General features: G+C 47.5%; 1 protein-coding gene across 1 annotated transcript in view; it reads right to left on the bottom strand.

Moving 5' to 3' along the window:
• The window catches only part of GPR143 (G protein-coupled receptor 143), a 30,531-nt gene that overhangs the window by 6,764 nt on the left and 7,824 nt on the right, over positions 1 to 15,943 (bottom strand). Inside the window, exons 4-8 of the mRNA XM_006835701.1 lie at positions 12,116 to 12,208; positions 9,472 to 9,581; positions 6,871 to 6,979; positions 5,658 to 5,775; positions 4,359 to 4,584 (exon numbers count right to left, since the gene is read on the bottom strand). Of these exons, the coding sequence (XP_006835764.1) occupies positions 4,359 to 4,584; positions 5,658 to 5,775; positions 6,871 to 6,979; positions 9,472 to 9,581; positions 12,116 to 12,208 (656 nt within the window). The remainder of the gene's footprint in view (positions 1 to 4,358; positions 4,585 to 5,657; positions 5,776 to 6,870; positions 6,980 to 9,471; positions 9,582 to 12,115; positions 12,209 to 15,943) is intronic.

Here is a 15,943-nt window from a genome sequence, read left to right as displayed (position 1 = left end):
TGGCCATTCTGAATCCGAAAATCATTTGGCCTACTATGCCAAAACAACAAGTTAAAGAGAAATAGAATTGCATTTGTTGTTAAAAAGAGAATTTCAAAATCTATCCTAAAGTAAAACCAGGTAATAGGATTATTACTCAAATGTATGTTCCAATCACTATGCCAAAGAAATTGAAGACTTTTTCCCAACTTTTGCAATCTGAAATTTGTCAAACATGCAATTAAGATGCATTGACAATTACTGGTGATTGGAAAGTACTTGTTGGAAACAAAGAAGGATCAATACTTGGAAAATATGGCCTTGGTAATAGAAATTATGCTGGAGATTGCATGATAGAATTTTGCAAAGCCAAGAATTTATTCATCGCAAATTCCTTTTTCAACAGGAATGGTGACTTATGTACATGGACCTCTCCAGGTATACAGGAATCAAATCCACTACATTTATGTAAAGAGATGATGCAAAAGCTCAACATCATCTGTCAGAACAAAGCCAGGAGATGACTGCAGAACAGACCATCAATTGTTCATATACAAGTGCCAGTCAAAGCTGAAGACAATTAAAGCAAGTCCATGAGAGCCAAAGTATAACCTTGAATATCTCCCCCCTGGATCTAGAGACCATCTTGGAACAGTAGATTTGACACATTGAACACTAATGAGTTCAGGAATGTTCTTGATGAGTTATGGGATGACATCAAGAACATTCTACATGAAGAAAGCAAAAGGTCATTAAAACGACCGGAAAGATACAAAAGATCAAAATGGCTGTCAGAAGAGACTCTGAAATTCGCTCTTGAATATAGAGTAGCTAAAGAGAATGGAAGAAATGATGAAGTAAAAGAGCTGACCGGAACAATGCAAAGGGCAGTTTGAGAAGCTAGAGTACAAGTATGCATTGTTTAACATCTACGATACATTCTGTACAGTAGGGCGTTATGTGATATGGATATTGTGCATACACCACATTAAAACCTATGGAATAAAACCCAGGGGCCTTGAATAAATTAGTTATTTATTTGGTTAGTTTATTTTTTCCGGTCTCCTTTGTCACTGCTGTGGCCACTACTGGCAGAAGCCAGAGAAAGGAAGGTGGGGGTAGGGGTTGGGGTGGGCAGACGGCTGCTGCAGAAAGGGCTTTGGTGACAGCAGAGCAAGAGGAAATGAGTGAGGGGGCGGCACAAGGCCAGCCCCACCTGAAGCTCCTCAGCTGCCACCTGTCCAAGGGCCCACACATGCAGAGCCAGGCTCTCTCTGTCACCTTGCATTATTCTACCTGTGGCCTTTGGCTGCAAGAATCTGGCTAGAGTTCTTTATGACTACTATTGTTATTGTTGTTGGGGGGGGAATAATAAACAAAAGGAGAATGGCTTTGCTTAAAAAACAACAACAACAAAAACATCTTGTGGGGCCACAGATGTGTATGTGGTCAGCCTTTGCCCAGAGAACATTAAGCAATGCATACCTATGTTATAATGAAATGTGCAAAGACCCAGAGTTAGAAAACCAAAAGGGAAGAACACACTCAGCTGACAAACTGAATAAAACATTGAGATTACAATATTGAAGGGGTCTATGCACAAAATAAGGGGCTCTGGTAGTCTAGTGGTTATAAGTCAGGCTGCTAAACTCAAGTTCAGCAGTTCGAATCTACCAGCTGCTCCGGGGGAGAGCAATGAGGCTTACTGCTGCTGTAAAGATTTACAGCCTTGGAAACTCTCTACAGGGTTGTGATGAATTAGAACCAACTCCACAGCACACCAACACCATAGGCGAAATACCAAACAATGCAAGAAGCATCGAAAGAAAATGGATGGAATGCATAGAGTTACTGTGCCAAAAAGAATTGGTCAAGGTTCAGCCATTTCAGTAGGTAGCATATGATCAAGAACCGATGTCACTGAAGGAAGAAATGCAAGCTGCACTGGAGGCACTGCTGAAAAACAAGGCTCCGGGAATTGATAGAATATTAACTGAAACATTTCAACACACGGATACAGCACCAGAGGTGCTTACTCATCTATGTCAAAAAAAATTGGAAGACAACTACCTGGTCCACTGATTGGAAGAGATCCATATTTCTGTCCATTCTAAAGAAAGATGTCCCAAATCTTGCAGAACTCATAGAACAAGATCATTAATATCATATGCAAGTAAAATTTTGCTGAAGAGAATTCAAAACTGGTGGTAGCAGTACATCATCAAGCAGCTTCCAGAATTCAAGCTGGTTTCAGAAAAGGATGTGGAACAAGGGATCTCACTGCTGAGGTCAGATGGATATTGGCTGAAAGCAGAGAATGCCAGAAAGATGTTTATTTGTGCTTTACTGAATATACAAAGGGTATAGTCTGGATCGTAACAAGTTATGGATAACCTTGCAAACAATGGGGAGTCCAAAGCACTTCATGGTACTCACGTGGAACTTGCACACGCACCAAGGGGCAGTCATTAGAACAAAACAAAGGGGAGATTGAATGGTTTAAAATCGGGACTGGACTGCGGCAGTGTTGTATGCTTTCAGCACACCTACTCACTCTGTATAATCCTAGTAGCTGTACTCTAGAAAGAAGAATACAGCATCGGGACTGGAGGAAGACTCATGAACAATCTGCATTATGGTAGGCTGCTTTGTCAAAACAATTTCAGAAACTAGAAAGTGAAATGAAAGTTACCTTCTTCTATTAACTTCAGTTTTCTCATTTCGGTCTGTGTTTTGGTTTGATGAGGAAATCTAGTTTTAAATGGGTTGTTGGTGGTGGTGACGGTTATGTACCATCTAATTGACTCCTATTCATAGCGGCTCTGCATAGGGTTTCCAAGCCTGTAAATCTTTATGGGAACAGAAAGCTTCATCTTTCTCCCAAGGAGGAACTGTTAGATCTGACTGTTGACTTTGCAGGTAGCAGCCCAGCTCCTAACCCGGGCTCCTCGTTTTAAATGGGTGGTTGTTAGTAGGTTCTGTTAAGTCCATTGCAACTCACAGGGGCTGTATGTCCACCTGCCGAGGCCTACACCATCCTCAGACTCATTGCTTAATGAGGAAGCTGCTGAAACGTGGGAACAGTTTTTAAGTTACTCACTTAGCAATCTCAGGAAAATCTTCACTTAAACAGACAATGCAGGAGCATTGTTATTCTGAGTGCTACGCCACCCAGCTGTCAGACTGCCGTACTCTGGTGGCTTGTGTGTTACTTTGATACTGGAGGCTATGCCACTAGAATTTCAAATACCATCAAGGTCATATGTGGTGGACAGGTTTCAGCGGAGACTCCACACTAAAACCAACTAGAGGAAAGTTCTGATAATCTCCTTCTGAAAATCAGCCCATGAGAATGCCGTGGCTCCCAACACAAGATTGTCTGACAGAGTGCTGGAAGAGGAGCCCACAGCTCAAAGGCACTGCACAGAAGCTGTACCAATGGACTCAAACATGCCAACCTTCACAAGGGTGCAGGACCATGGGGCAGGGTGTGGTTCTGATATACTTAGGCTGCCATGAGTCCAATGAGGCAAACTCATGGGTTAGTATTTGGTAAACAGCATGCTTGAGGATGCCTATTTTTAACATAGATTTAGTATGAATTTGGGGCTAGAATTTAATCATTTCTAAGGTGCCTCAAGTACCCTTCAGGTCTGTAATGCTAAGGACAGACTGAAAGAAGCTTGTTGTCTGGGTGACTTTTTGTTGCAAATGCCTCAAGTTAACTGGACAAACGAAAGCAGGCCTACAATGAAAGTGTTAGGAAGGTGTTGGAAGTGACAATTTGTCTCATCTTCAAAATGTCACCCAGGTTGGAAATGTAAAGGTAGACGTTTTATAGCAAGGAGGAGAGTGATGAACTTTTCAGTCTAGGAGCAGAGGTCCCTAGGAGCATCAAGGGAGAAGAGCAGAGAGCGGGACCCTACCCAGAGAAGCAGTGATGCCTGAAATGGAGCCAGAGATGATGACGTGGAGCGATGGAGAAGCTGGAGACTTTAGATCCAGAGAGGGAGAGCAGAGCGACTGTGTGCTGAAGACCTGGGGGGGTACGAGGGAAGGATTGCATGGAGGGGATTGTAACCATGGCAATGAGAGGATATATGATAGAATGAATGTAAAACTAATGTTCTCCCATGTAAACTATCACATAATTCACAATAAAACATTAAAAAAAAAAAGTCACCCAGGCCAATAGGGGCTGGTTGTAATAAATACAAGGACACCTTGCTTTAATCACTATAGGAGAGGCAATATTTAAACAGTCACAGGTGAAAGGAAAGACGGGATGCTAGATTAGCATCCTAGCCAAATACTCTCCCCGTTATTTCATCCCAGTGCCCCAGGATCCCAGCACCCCTGGCCTTGGGCGCTGGCATTACCTTCAGACATCAGGCTCAGGGGCTCGTAAGACACAGTCTTCCCGGTGCCCTGGCCGTAACAGGGCCCACGGGAGCCTGCGGGGGAGTCGCAGACCCGCTGAGCCTCCGTGGTGGTCAACGAGTCCCACTGCAGCTCCTTCTTGGGGGACCGGAGGTCAAGGCTGCACCCCCTCCAGCCGTAGAAGGCCAGAGACAAGAGAAACCCTTGGGCTGGATTCAGTGTGCCCTGGTGGGAGAGACAGAAAGACATGGGCAGGGCAGTCAGTCAAGAGAGTGTGGGAGGAAGCAGAGTGGTCAGTGGTCCCACCGCATGTCTAGGGCACTTGAGAAGGGCTCAGAAGGGCAGTCTGGGACAAAACACGGATGAGCTGTTGATGCTGTACCTGCAAAGTATGCCTGAAGAGAGAAGAGGAAGAGACAGGAGGCAAAAGGAGGGGAGAGGAGAGGCAGGTGAGAAGAGGAGGAAGAGAAGGAACAGAAGAGAGGGAAGTGGGTCAGAGGAAACGAGGGTGGGGGGGGGAGGGAAGGAAAAGGAAAGGGAACAGGGAGATGGGTGGGGAGCTGGCCAGGAGGGAGGACAAGAAGGAAGGGAGGAAAAAAAAAAAAAAGAAGGAAGAGAGGGGGCAGGAGACACGAAGGAGGGGGTAACAAAGAGTAGAGGGAGGAGAATGAAGGAGGAGGCAGGAAGATGCAGGAGGGGGGACATCCTGCAGGCTGAACGCAGATTCCACATCACAGCACTTTTTCTCTCCCAACTATTTTAGTGAAGCAGGTACAGCCTTGCTTGCTGAAAGTGAAGAGGACTTGAATTACTTACGGATGCAGTCAAAGTCATAGCCTTCAGTATGGATTACACCTCAATATAACCAAAAACAAGAATCCTCACAACTGGACCAATAAGCAACATTATGATAAACGAAGAAAAATTGAAGTTGTCAAAGACTTCAATTTGCTTGAATCCACAATCAGTGCTCATGGAAGCAACAATCAAGGATTCTGCATCGGCAAAAAAAAATCGGCACAAGCCCCCTTTACACTGTTAAAGGGCAGCAGCCCTGAGGGAGCTCCAGCCAGAAGGCAGTACACACAACTACAGTAGAGGAAATGTATGAAAACATGGGGAGGGGAGTACACTGAAGAGTTATCAGCTTGTTAGGGGGTCGGGCCCTGAAGGGATCGCCCACCAGCTGACATTTTATTCCCTCCTGGCCAGGAACCATTCAAGTAACAACATGTTGTGAATCTTTTCTTGTTGTCTTTGTCTTCCAGGAAGAAGATGTAAAATCACCCATGACCTACCATGATGACCCATGTGGTTTTGGCTGCAATTCTGACAGATTTCAGGGAGCCTCTGTGGATATCTGGTTGCATTTCAAGATAGAATAAAAGGCTTTCGTTGATGATATTCGACAACCAGCTGTTGGAAAGGAAATGGCCCACAAGTGAAAAAAAGCATGCAATAAAATGAGGTTTTAAATGCTGGGGTGGCGGGGACCGTTTGTACCAAGGACTGAAACCATTTCTGCAGTAAGAGACTGCGAGGAAGCTGCACATTCTGAATTCCTTGGGAGAAATGTAACTCCCTTTCTCCGTCTAAAACAGAAATCAGCAAATGCTTCCAATCAACACCCCTTCAGAGTGTAAGGTTCCAGCACTGAATGAACTTACCCAGAATTCACTCATTCTTTAAGGAGTCAGCCAGAGCTTTGATGGAGACCAAAACACATCTAACTTTGGCATTTCATGTTGGAATGTTTTAGTGCTGTTGAGTATGGTGAGTGAACTTTGAGATGAAGAGGGAGATCATTTACATTCCCCCTAGTAGGGCATCCAAACACACTTCCTCCTAGCAGGTGAATTATTTACACCGCCAAGGCATGCATGGCTACAAGTATCGCTTTACCACTATGAAGGGCTTTCTGATTGCAATCTTTCCTGCCTGGGTTGCAGGTCTATCTTCAAAATGTCTACCTGACACTTTGGACAAGATACCCCTGGGGAGAAGGGATGAACCACGGAGAGAAAATGTTTTCCCTGTTCTCTACCCTTCTAGGCTATGAACGATCACGAACCATGTGTGCATGCCACTGTATGAGGTACAGGAATTCTGGGGCAAGAACAATGCACTGGGTAGATAGAAAAGCATGTTCAAAGACAACATTTTGAAGTGAGTATCAGCAACAATGTGATTTGCTTTGCTGAAGCATATGGTAGGGATGTTTGAGAACTAAACTCTGGACTTCTTTTTCTAAAGGCATTATATATTTCTATGTCTATATCCTGTGAGTACACAGGAATCTCTTCCCAGAAGCTTGGGAATTGTGGGCCTAATTTCCTGTCTTGTGTGTATTTCTGCACAGGGCACCTCACTCTGGTTCAAAGATTTCCTTTCCAAAGACACTGCCCTTTGTGACTTCTGGACCACAGGCACAATGAACAAGTTGTTTTCAGGTCTCACCCCACTCTCAGTGAAAACACCAACCCACAAACAAACAGCATTGAAAAAGTTTACCAAATTGTTAGAACCAGCATGATTTTGAAGAATCGGATCTTGATCACAGCTCCCATCCGCCTCTCATTCTCTGTGTAAATGCCTTGTCTTCCTTTTAGCAGAGCGACCACTGGAAAGAAGACAGAGAAGCACACAGTGCTCACTGGTCAGGGCTTCTGAGGAACAGGGGTGGCAATCAAGGGTGGCAGGTTCACTGCAGAGGCAGAGCAGTGAGGAGCAAAGCAAACCACAGAGACTCATCTGTCAGGAACCGCCAACTGGGGGCCCTCCTGGATGCCACAGAAAATGTAGGTCTATGAAGGGGACTCAGAAAGTTGGTGGAAAAATTCCATTATGTTTTAATTCCATTTTCCACAAACCTTGAAGAAGACCCTTGATAGGTATGTCAAAAACCAGTGGGTTTGGTGTCAAACCAGAGGTGGCTGGTGCCTGGGTCAGATCAGACCACAAGATGAGAGGTGGGGAGGAGAGCCTGGGGAGGGAGAGGATGTGAGCTCAGACTTTGCCCCTGACTCAATCCCTGCCCCTGCTCCCAAGTGACCTTGCAGAGAGGGCACAGCAGGGAGCAGTGTAGGGACAGGGAGGAGGCACTGGTGGGGTGGGTAGGGTGCTGGTTCTGAGGACTCTAGTGACCAGGGAAGGCAAACCCTCCCGGAGCCAAGTGGAGAAATTGAGTTTGTGGACTGGCCCCATCCACTGCTCGTGGAGAAGGGAGAACACTGCCAGACTCGGTAGCTGAGGACAACTAGGAATACCACTGTGGAACATCCTTGCAAGTACCTGGCTCTGCGCATTGCTCTTGCACGGAGGCAGCAGCAAGAGGCAGCGGAGCCACGAGGGCCTGGAGGGGGCGCCTCTGAAGCTGGACGAGGGGAGAGCCCTGAGGAGCCTGCCTTGCCCAGTCGGGAGGGGGTCAGCAAGAAGCAGTACATCATCTTCATTGCCCCTGGGGCAGAGCTTTCACAACCCCGAATGGCTCACTAACCCTAAAGTTGGTGAATGAGAAATTCTGGAAGGTGTCCCAGCCACTGGAGCTCTGCTACGCCCCCACCAAGGATCCAAAGTGACCTTGCAAGGGGACAGCCAGAGGATGGGCACCACAGTGTGTCCCTGTGTCCTGGCCTACCACCCCAGCTTCTTTGTTCCCCAGTGCCCACCGGCCTGACCAACCAGCCAGAGGACACAAACAAGGACCAGTGGCTTTTATGCACAATATCTATATCAGATTCTTCTATATTGTACAGACTAGGGCATGCGCCCCCATCTACTGCCTTTTCTAATGACCCCCAACTTCTCATCTGTGCAAGATGTTGGGGAGGGCAAAGAACCCTCACCTTCACATCCTCCAAAACAACAAATTTGCTTTTTTCCCTTCTTTGAAAAAAAACAACAAAACACCCCACTACCATTGAGTCAATTCTAACTCACAGCAATCCTATTACTATTGGACTTCTGAGACTGCAACTTTTTATGGGAGCAGAAAGCGTATTTCTCTCACAGAGTAGGTGGTAGGTTTGAACCACCACACTTACAGTTAATAGTGCCATCAAGTTGGTTCTGACTCTGTACAGGGTTTCTGAGGAGTAGCTAGTGGGTTTGAACCAACAGCCTTGCAGTTCAACCCAACCTCGGGATCCAATGCTTATCCTACAGTGCCACACCAGGACTCCGTATCTATAACCTAAAAATTTCTGATGCTGTCAAGTCGATTCTGACTCACAGAATCCTGGTATTGCATTTCTAAGGCTGTAGATCTTTATGGGAGCACACATCCTCATCTTTCTTTCTTGGAACGACTGGTGGATTTGAACTACTTACCCTTGTGGTTAGCAATCCAATGCTTACCCTACAGTGCCATCAGGACTCCTTTATGTATATATATATATATATATGTTGCTATCGTTATGTGCTATAGAGTCGGTTTCGACTCATAGATACCCTGTATAGAGTTTCTGAAGCTTTAAATATTTTGCAGGAGTAGAAACCCTACTATTTTGTTTTTGTTGCTGAGAATATATATCAATTCAACAGTTTGTACACGTACAATTCAGTGACACTGATTTCATTTTTCAAGATCTACAACCATTGTCATTGTCCTTTTCTGAGGTGCTCCCCCACAGTGCCAACTACAGTTCCAATCCAATCTTTCGAGGTGCTCTTGCCAGTTGGATTCCATATTCTTAAAAGAGTATAATGCTTAATGCAGACCTTCTTTCTATTAACCACTGTTTGGTTTTAAGAAGATTCTGGGAATATTCTTGGTTTAAGTCTGAAAGATTGTCTTAAGACACTAATTTTGAGGGTTCATCCAGCTTCACTGACTCAAAAAAGCCTAGATTCCATGAAACTTCCTGTCCTTCATTTTCCCCCTTTTGATTAGAATTCCTCTGTAGAATCTTTGATCAAAATGTTCACTAATGGTAGCCAGGCATCATCCAACGTTTCTGGTCTCATAGTTGTTCTTGGAGGCGACTAGTCTCACAGTGATAGTTGCACATTAGGTGCACTGGCTGGGTATCAAAACCTAGTCTCCCACATGAACTTGACACACATGGAGTTGCTATGAGCTGGCTGGCATCAACTCGATAACAACTGGTTTACCTGCAGTCACCGTCTTCTGGAACAGGATGGGGTTAGCCAATAGGACAAGCATCAGTGGCAAGTATGTGGTGATGTAATGAGGGATGGTGTGCTCCACACCCTTCTCACACCTGAGAGAGGAGAACCATATCACTTTTCTCAAAAGCAAAGCTTTGGCTGAAATACATCTGCCTACGTATCTGGAGCTCTGGTAGCGTAGTGGTTACGAATCAGGCTGCGAACCTTAAGGTCAGCGGTTTGAAACTACCAGCTGCTCTGCGGGAGAAAGATGAGGCTTTCTACTCCCGTAAGGATTTACACCCTCGGAAACCCTGTACAGGGTCGCTATGGGTCGGAATCGACTCGGTGGCACTCAACAACAACAACAACGTATCTGGAAGTCGAGATATGATGAGAGCGAAAAGGGAAACGCACAAATCTCCTTCTGACTCAGCCCAAAGGAAATCTGACTCATTGCTCCTGTCTGAGAACAAGGGGTATGTGGCATGTCTGCACTCTTCTCAGGAGGGCTTTGAGTTACTGCCTGTGGGTGGGGGTGGGAGTGGAGAGCTTACAAAGCTGTCTGGTGGGTAAAGGAAAGAAAGAAAAAAGACAGCTGGCAGGGTGGATGCCCTCACACTGTGTCTTCTCAAGGAACAAACATTGACTCCAAGGAGGGACCAAAGCACGCATAAGCCTTTAAGGCTTGAGCACTTGGCTGGGTGCAGGGCCTTCCTAGCCCGCCTAGTCCTCACCTACCAAGTGCTTACTACCCCACGGGCTTCCAGTACCAACAACCCTGGTGCTCATGGGTATGAGAAACAGTCCTTTTCGTGGTTTTCAGGGAAAAGGGCAGATTTTCATTGATGGGTCATAGGAAAGCCACCCACTCAAATGTCACCTCAGCTGAGAAATGCACAATGTAGGAGACAAGGGAAAAAAGCACTTGTAGAAGAGACTTGAGGGCAAAGGGGAGAGGACAGTTCAGATCCACATAGGGAAGCAGAGAAGCAGAGATGGGAACAGCTCCTGGGGCCGTGGAGGGTGGGAAGCCCTCAGGTCTGCAGAGTGGTCACACCAAGAAAAATAGCAGACTGCAGCTCCCTCTTGTCTCCAGTGCTGTACTGCCATCTCCTTTAGAATGGATGCGGCCATCTGCAGCTGTGAAGGGTCAAGTACCTACGTGTGGAAAAGCTTGAGGGGTAAAGGGAGATCAAGTAAGAAGGAAAGTGATTCCCTGAAAATACATGGCAGTGAGAGGGTGAGAAGGGGAGCCTGCCCAACCTCAGGACTCCAGGCTGCAGAGGGGCAACAGATATAAACCAATGAGACTCCAGAGGAATCAAATGTGGAGGCCAGCAGGTTTCTGACCGCCCTGGAAACTTTCTGACCCCTGGAAGCTTCTCAAAGCCCTGCAGGACTTGTGCGTTCCTGTGAAGGTATGATCCATACTTAAGGCTGTAATTGGGTGGGTCCGAAACCTGTTCTGAGAGGTGTCCTATGAAAAGTAAAAAAGACACAAGCCAATACAGTGGGAAAACCCCATACAAGGCTAATCTATAAACCAAGAAACCAAGGAGCTCTCGGGACTAGCTACCTGGGAAAATGCACAGTGCTGAGATCCTGACTTGGACTTTGAGCCTCCAGAACAGTGAGAAAATTAATTGCTGTCTTGAAAGTCATGCTGAGTAACTAAGACTGCATTCAGCGCTCCCTATCAGCATTCAGGGTGACGCGGGCAACACCCATTTGGAGACAAAAAGAAGGGGGAGAGACTGTCTACACCAGGAGGCAGCAAATGTTTGCCCTTAAGGATCCGATAGGAAATGTTTTGAGCTTCACAGTACCTGCAGTCTGTCTCAATTACTCTTCTGTTACAACTGAAAGAAGCAACAGACATAAACAAATGGGAATGGATGTATACCAATAAAACTTTATTAACAAAAGCAGACACCAGCCTAGACTTGTTCTGAGGGTTGTACTTTGCAAACCCTGACTGACTGTATGCTGTGGAGTCGGTTCCGACACATAGCGACCCTGTACAGGGTTTCCGAGGCTGTAAATCACCAGTTCTTGGTCTTTTAAAGTCAGTGAAATAGATCTGAACCACAAACTATATGGTTAGCTGCTGAGCACTTAACCACTGTGCCACCAGGATTCCTTATCCCTGGTCTACAACAGCCCTAAACTCACAGAGACACAGTCTGCCTCTGTTTTCCAGTTTTCTACTGGAAGGTAGAATTCACTTCCTTAGAAGTACCTGGAGGCTTTGCCAACAGTTGTGTTTATGGGATTGTAAGTTTGACGAACATTCCTGCAACATGGGCCATGTCTCCCTGTATGTGTAATCAGGACAGCTGAGAAGGCAGGATGGAAGAGAAAAGGAAATGCAGCAGTGGGGCTATAGATTAGCTCTCCTAGCAGGTCCTCCTTGCTTGCTTGACAAACTCATTCTTCAAATGGTAAAGCCACCTGCTCAGACAGAGAAAAATGGTTTGGACCATACTTGTGTGTGCGTATGTGTGTGTCTGTGTCTGTGAGTGTGTCGGGGGCAGGTAACGAAAGCACTGTGTTCAGCAGCCCTGCCATGGCCCCTGCATGGCTCACAGCCCCCTCATCCTCAGGCAGAGATCAGGGCATCTGGGCTGTGGGAGTCTTTCCTTACCTGGACACGGATGGGTAGTAAAGCATGAATCCGCCCTCCACGCAGAGCAGGACAGCCAGGCCCCAAGCCATCAGGCGGTATAGCAACATGGTGCTAGGAGAGAAAAGCAGGAATGAGCTCTGCTTCAAGGAAGTCCCACATGGAAACTTCTATCACATGTACATGGATCAACGTGCGCACTTGGCTGTGGGTGGCTGGAGCATAGGAAGCCAGCGGGAGAGGCAGAGGGGAGCCTCGTGGAGAGGAGCAGGTCTCCTACTGGTTCCACGCCAGTGAAACCGTAGACAGTCTTACTTTTATTATTTTAGTGATTAAACTTACATTATCCTTAACTTATCAAAATTATTCAATTGGCTCCACTGGTAGGCTCTTTTCACTGTTTCAAAAACTGCTACAATGAGATCAAGGTTCAAACTTCTGGGAATACGATCTGAAAAGCCCTGAGGAAGAGAGCGGCTGCGACTCCCGTTCATGGGGCGTTGGCAGTGACGCGGGAAAGGGTCCTTCTAGTTCTGGTTTCTCTCCGTTGCCGTCCCCAGTGAGAAGACTGGGTGAACCCGGTTCATCTGGAGCCACTTTAAGATGAGTTGGTTTCCCGGGGAAAGGGCCACAGAGCCTCTCAGTTTGTGCGGTGCTCTTACCCCTGGGAACAGCCTTTTTCATAAAAAGCAGGCACGCAGGTCAGCAAGTCACCCATGCCCACTCCTTCCCCAAGGCACCCCATATTTATGTGTGACTGTCTTGATGCATGGTACAACCCAAGAGGCTGCCTGAAGAAATCAGTGACTCTTTGCTGCCCCAGGTGTTTAGTGGTCTTGCTTTCTTGCCTTCCCACCTCCACCACTCCTTCCACGGTCAACACTCTGGGACAATCTCTGCCCTTCATCTGGGGATGTTCATGTACCACCCTGCCCCACAAAGGGTCCACAGGGGTTGGCTTTCCTTGTTGGGGAGAGAGCCTGGACACTGAGTAGGTAGGGAGTTGTCTGCCTGGGCCAACCCCATGACCTATTTCCTGGATCAAACCAGAGGGACAGATTGGGATACACTGTTCATGCCCAAGGACACTCCCCACGTCCTGGCAGACTTCACACTCAGCTGTGGGGGTTCTAGCTCTGAAGGTGGAGGACAGACAGAAGGATGGATGGAAAGGATGTCCTTCTGTCCAAAGGGACCAAGGCTAAGGGCTCCATGGGACATGCTGGTCAAGCCACATGATGCTCCCCGCTTCCTGGCAGACAGTGTGTTTGGCTGTAGGGGTTCTAGCTCTGAAGGTGGCGGGCAGACAGGAATGAATGGAAAGGACACCCTTCTCCACAAGACAAAAGGAAAGAACCCGATAGACAGGAATGGGCAACTTGGACATTGGCTACCCAAATGGGGGTGGGGAGGGAGGCTACAATATTCTCTATTGTTTGGTAAGATGGAGGGTCAGAGAAAAAGAGGAAAACCCCCAACAAGATGGATTGCCCAGGTGGCATCATTGATGGACTCAAGTGTGGCAGCGGTAGTGAGGTTGGCCCAAGATCAGACATTGTTTCGTTCTGCTGTGCATGGGTCGCTATGAGTCGGTTCCGACTCAATGGCACCTAACAACAACAACAACAAAGGCAAGAAGTGACTGGCATACAAGCTTTCAAGAGGGAGCCTAGATTCAGAGGGTGAGGAGGAAGATAGCATCTCCACTGAATAGTATCCAATCTGTCTAGGCAGGACTGACGAAAGGAGATGTGGATAACACTCATGTGCTACAATTGTGAATAATTACTATCAGGACTAACTGTGAGGGTTGGAAATGTAAAGGTAGATGTTTTGTAACAAAAGGAGGAGAGTGGTTGACTTTGGAGTTCAGGAGCAGAGGTCCGTGGGACCATTCAAGGGAGAAGAGCAGAGTGCGGGACCCTACCCATAGAAGCAGTGACACTAGAGATGGAGGCAGAGATGATGACGTGGAGAGATGGAGAGGCTGAGAACTCTAGACCCAGAGAGGGAGAGGGGCTGTGTGCTGACGACCTAGGGGACAGGCTTGTGGGCTGTACCATCTGGCTGGTTGATGATGCATGGAGGGGATTGTAACCATGGCAATGTAACGCTATACGACAGGATGAACGTAAAGCTAATGTTCTCCCATGTAAACTATCACATAATTCACAATAAAACTTTTTTTTTTTTTTAAGGAAAGAACCCAAGAGAACAGACCAGGGTGGAGGGCTGGAGCTGGAAGCGGGAGCATTTGCTGCTAGCTGGCTCCCTGGGAGACCATCAGAAGTACATTCTGCCTCCCACGTAGCAGGCTGGCAGGCAGCCTCTCCCTGGCCAGCTCTGGGTTTGGGCAAAGGTAGGGGCAGTGTCTCAGCAGGGCCAGGTCATGCCCAGTGGCCAGTGCTTTGGGGGATGTGGACAATGTACAGAACCTGCCCCTCACCCTGGACTGGGGGTGCTGGAGGCTTATGCTGACATGAGAGACAGGAGGCAGAGGGGAAGCAGGCAGGGCAGCAACCGGCTGAGGCTAGGTAGATGTAGATGGCACCTTGTGCCCAGTCGACCATGTGGGGCCACGTGGGACCTGTGCCAAGTCACATGAGTGGGAGCTGCATTCATCATGACTCCAACCACCCCCGCCATCCTAAGCACCAGGGTGTGGACCAAGACCCACGTCCCCTCGTCCAACCCTAGGGCAGATCTCAGGCATGGAAAGGACTTCCCCAGGCCCCCTCCTCTCCTCCACTCTCATTTTCTTATAGCAAAGAGTGACTTTGATTCAGGGTCTCTCCCAGAATCCCTGTAGCCCTGAGTTACTGTTTAAAACCCTATCTCACATGGGAGTCAGAACAGCAGTTTACATTTTAACCTTACATCTCCCTAAAAGACACCTTTCAGAAGTAAAAGAAAACATGTCTCTAGTGCCAAAGAAAATCACTAAATCCTCAAGGATCTAGAAGGGCAGGAGGATCCTCAAGGATCTAGAAGGGCAGGAGGAGTTTGATTCCACGGTCCATGCAGACCCGGACTCCCAGCCCAGAATCCCTCCAGACCCTACCTGCAGAATCAGCCCTTCCCAAGAACAAAGCAAAACAAACCCTGTTGCTCCTGAGTGCATTCCAATTCACATGTAAGAAGGTAGAGCTGCTCCATAGGGTTTTCTTGGCTGTCATTGGTACAGAAGCAAATTGCCAGACCTTTCTTCTGCAGCACTGCCAGGTGGGTTCAAGCTGCCAACTTTTATGTTACTAGTCAGGGGCAACCCATTTATGACCCCCTCCCCACTCCCCGCCCCTGAGAACCACCTCTGGAAACAAGAGGGCTCTTTCAAAAGAAACATCACATTTTGGTACAGCAGTGGGTCAGTGAGAAACAGGGGGACGGCCCCTGGGCTGGACCGACAGGTAGCCCAAGCAGTGAGCCCAACCATCCTAAAGATGGCACCGGAGCAGACAATAGGTCGTCATGAGTCGGAGACAAGGCAACAGCAACTATTGACAGCAATAGAAGCTTCTGGAGTCGCACCCTCACTTCGCCTCCAATGTTCCACACTGGCCCTGTGCAGACCTCAAATGCAGGCAGGTGTCAGGGAGCTTGAACGAGGCAGACCTGGTATAAATAGGGCACGGTTTCATGCTTACTGAGCCCTGGCTTGCTTCATCTGCTGAAGAGTCCACCCCCTTAGATGGAGACTTGTTGTTGTTGTTGTTAAGTGCCGTCGAGTCGGTTCCGACCCATAGCGACCCTGTACAGGGTTTCCGAGGGTGTAAATCTTTACCGGAGTAGAAAGCCTCATCTTTCTCCCGCGGAGCAGCTGGCAGTTTTGAACCACTGACCTTAAGGTTC

Source organism: Chrysochloris asiatica, unplaced genomic scaffold, assembly GCF_000296735.1.
Source record: "Chrysochloris asiatica unplaced genomic scaffold, ChrAsi1.0 scaffold00018, whole genome shotgun sequence".
NCBI classification, from domain to species: domain Eukaryota; kingdom Metazoa; phylum Chordata; class Mammalia; order Afrosoricida; family Chrysochloridae; genus Chrysochloris; species Chrysochloris asiatica.
Note: the sequence above shows the minus strand (reverse complement) of the source record. Positions and strands in the feature narration are given on the sequence as shown.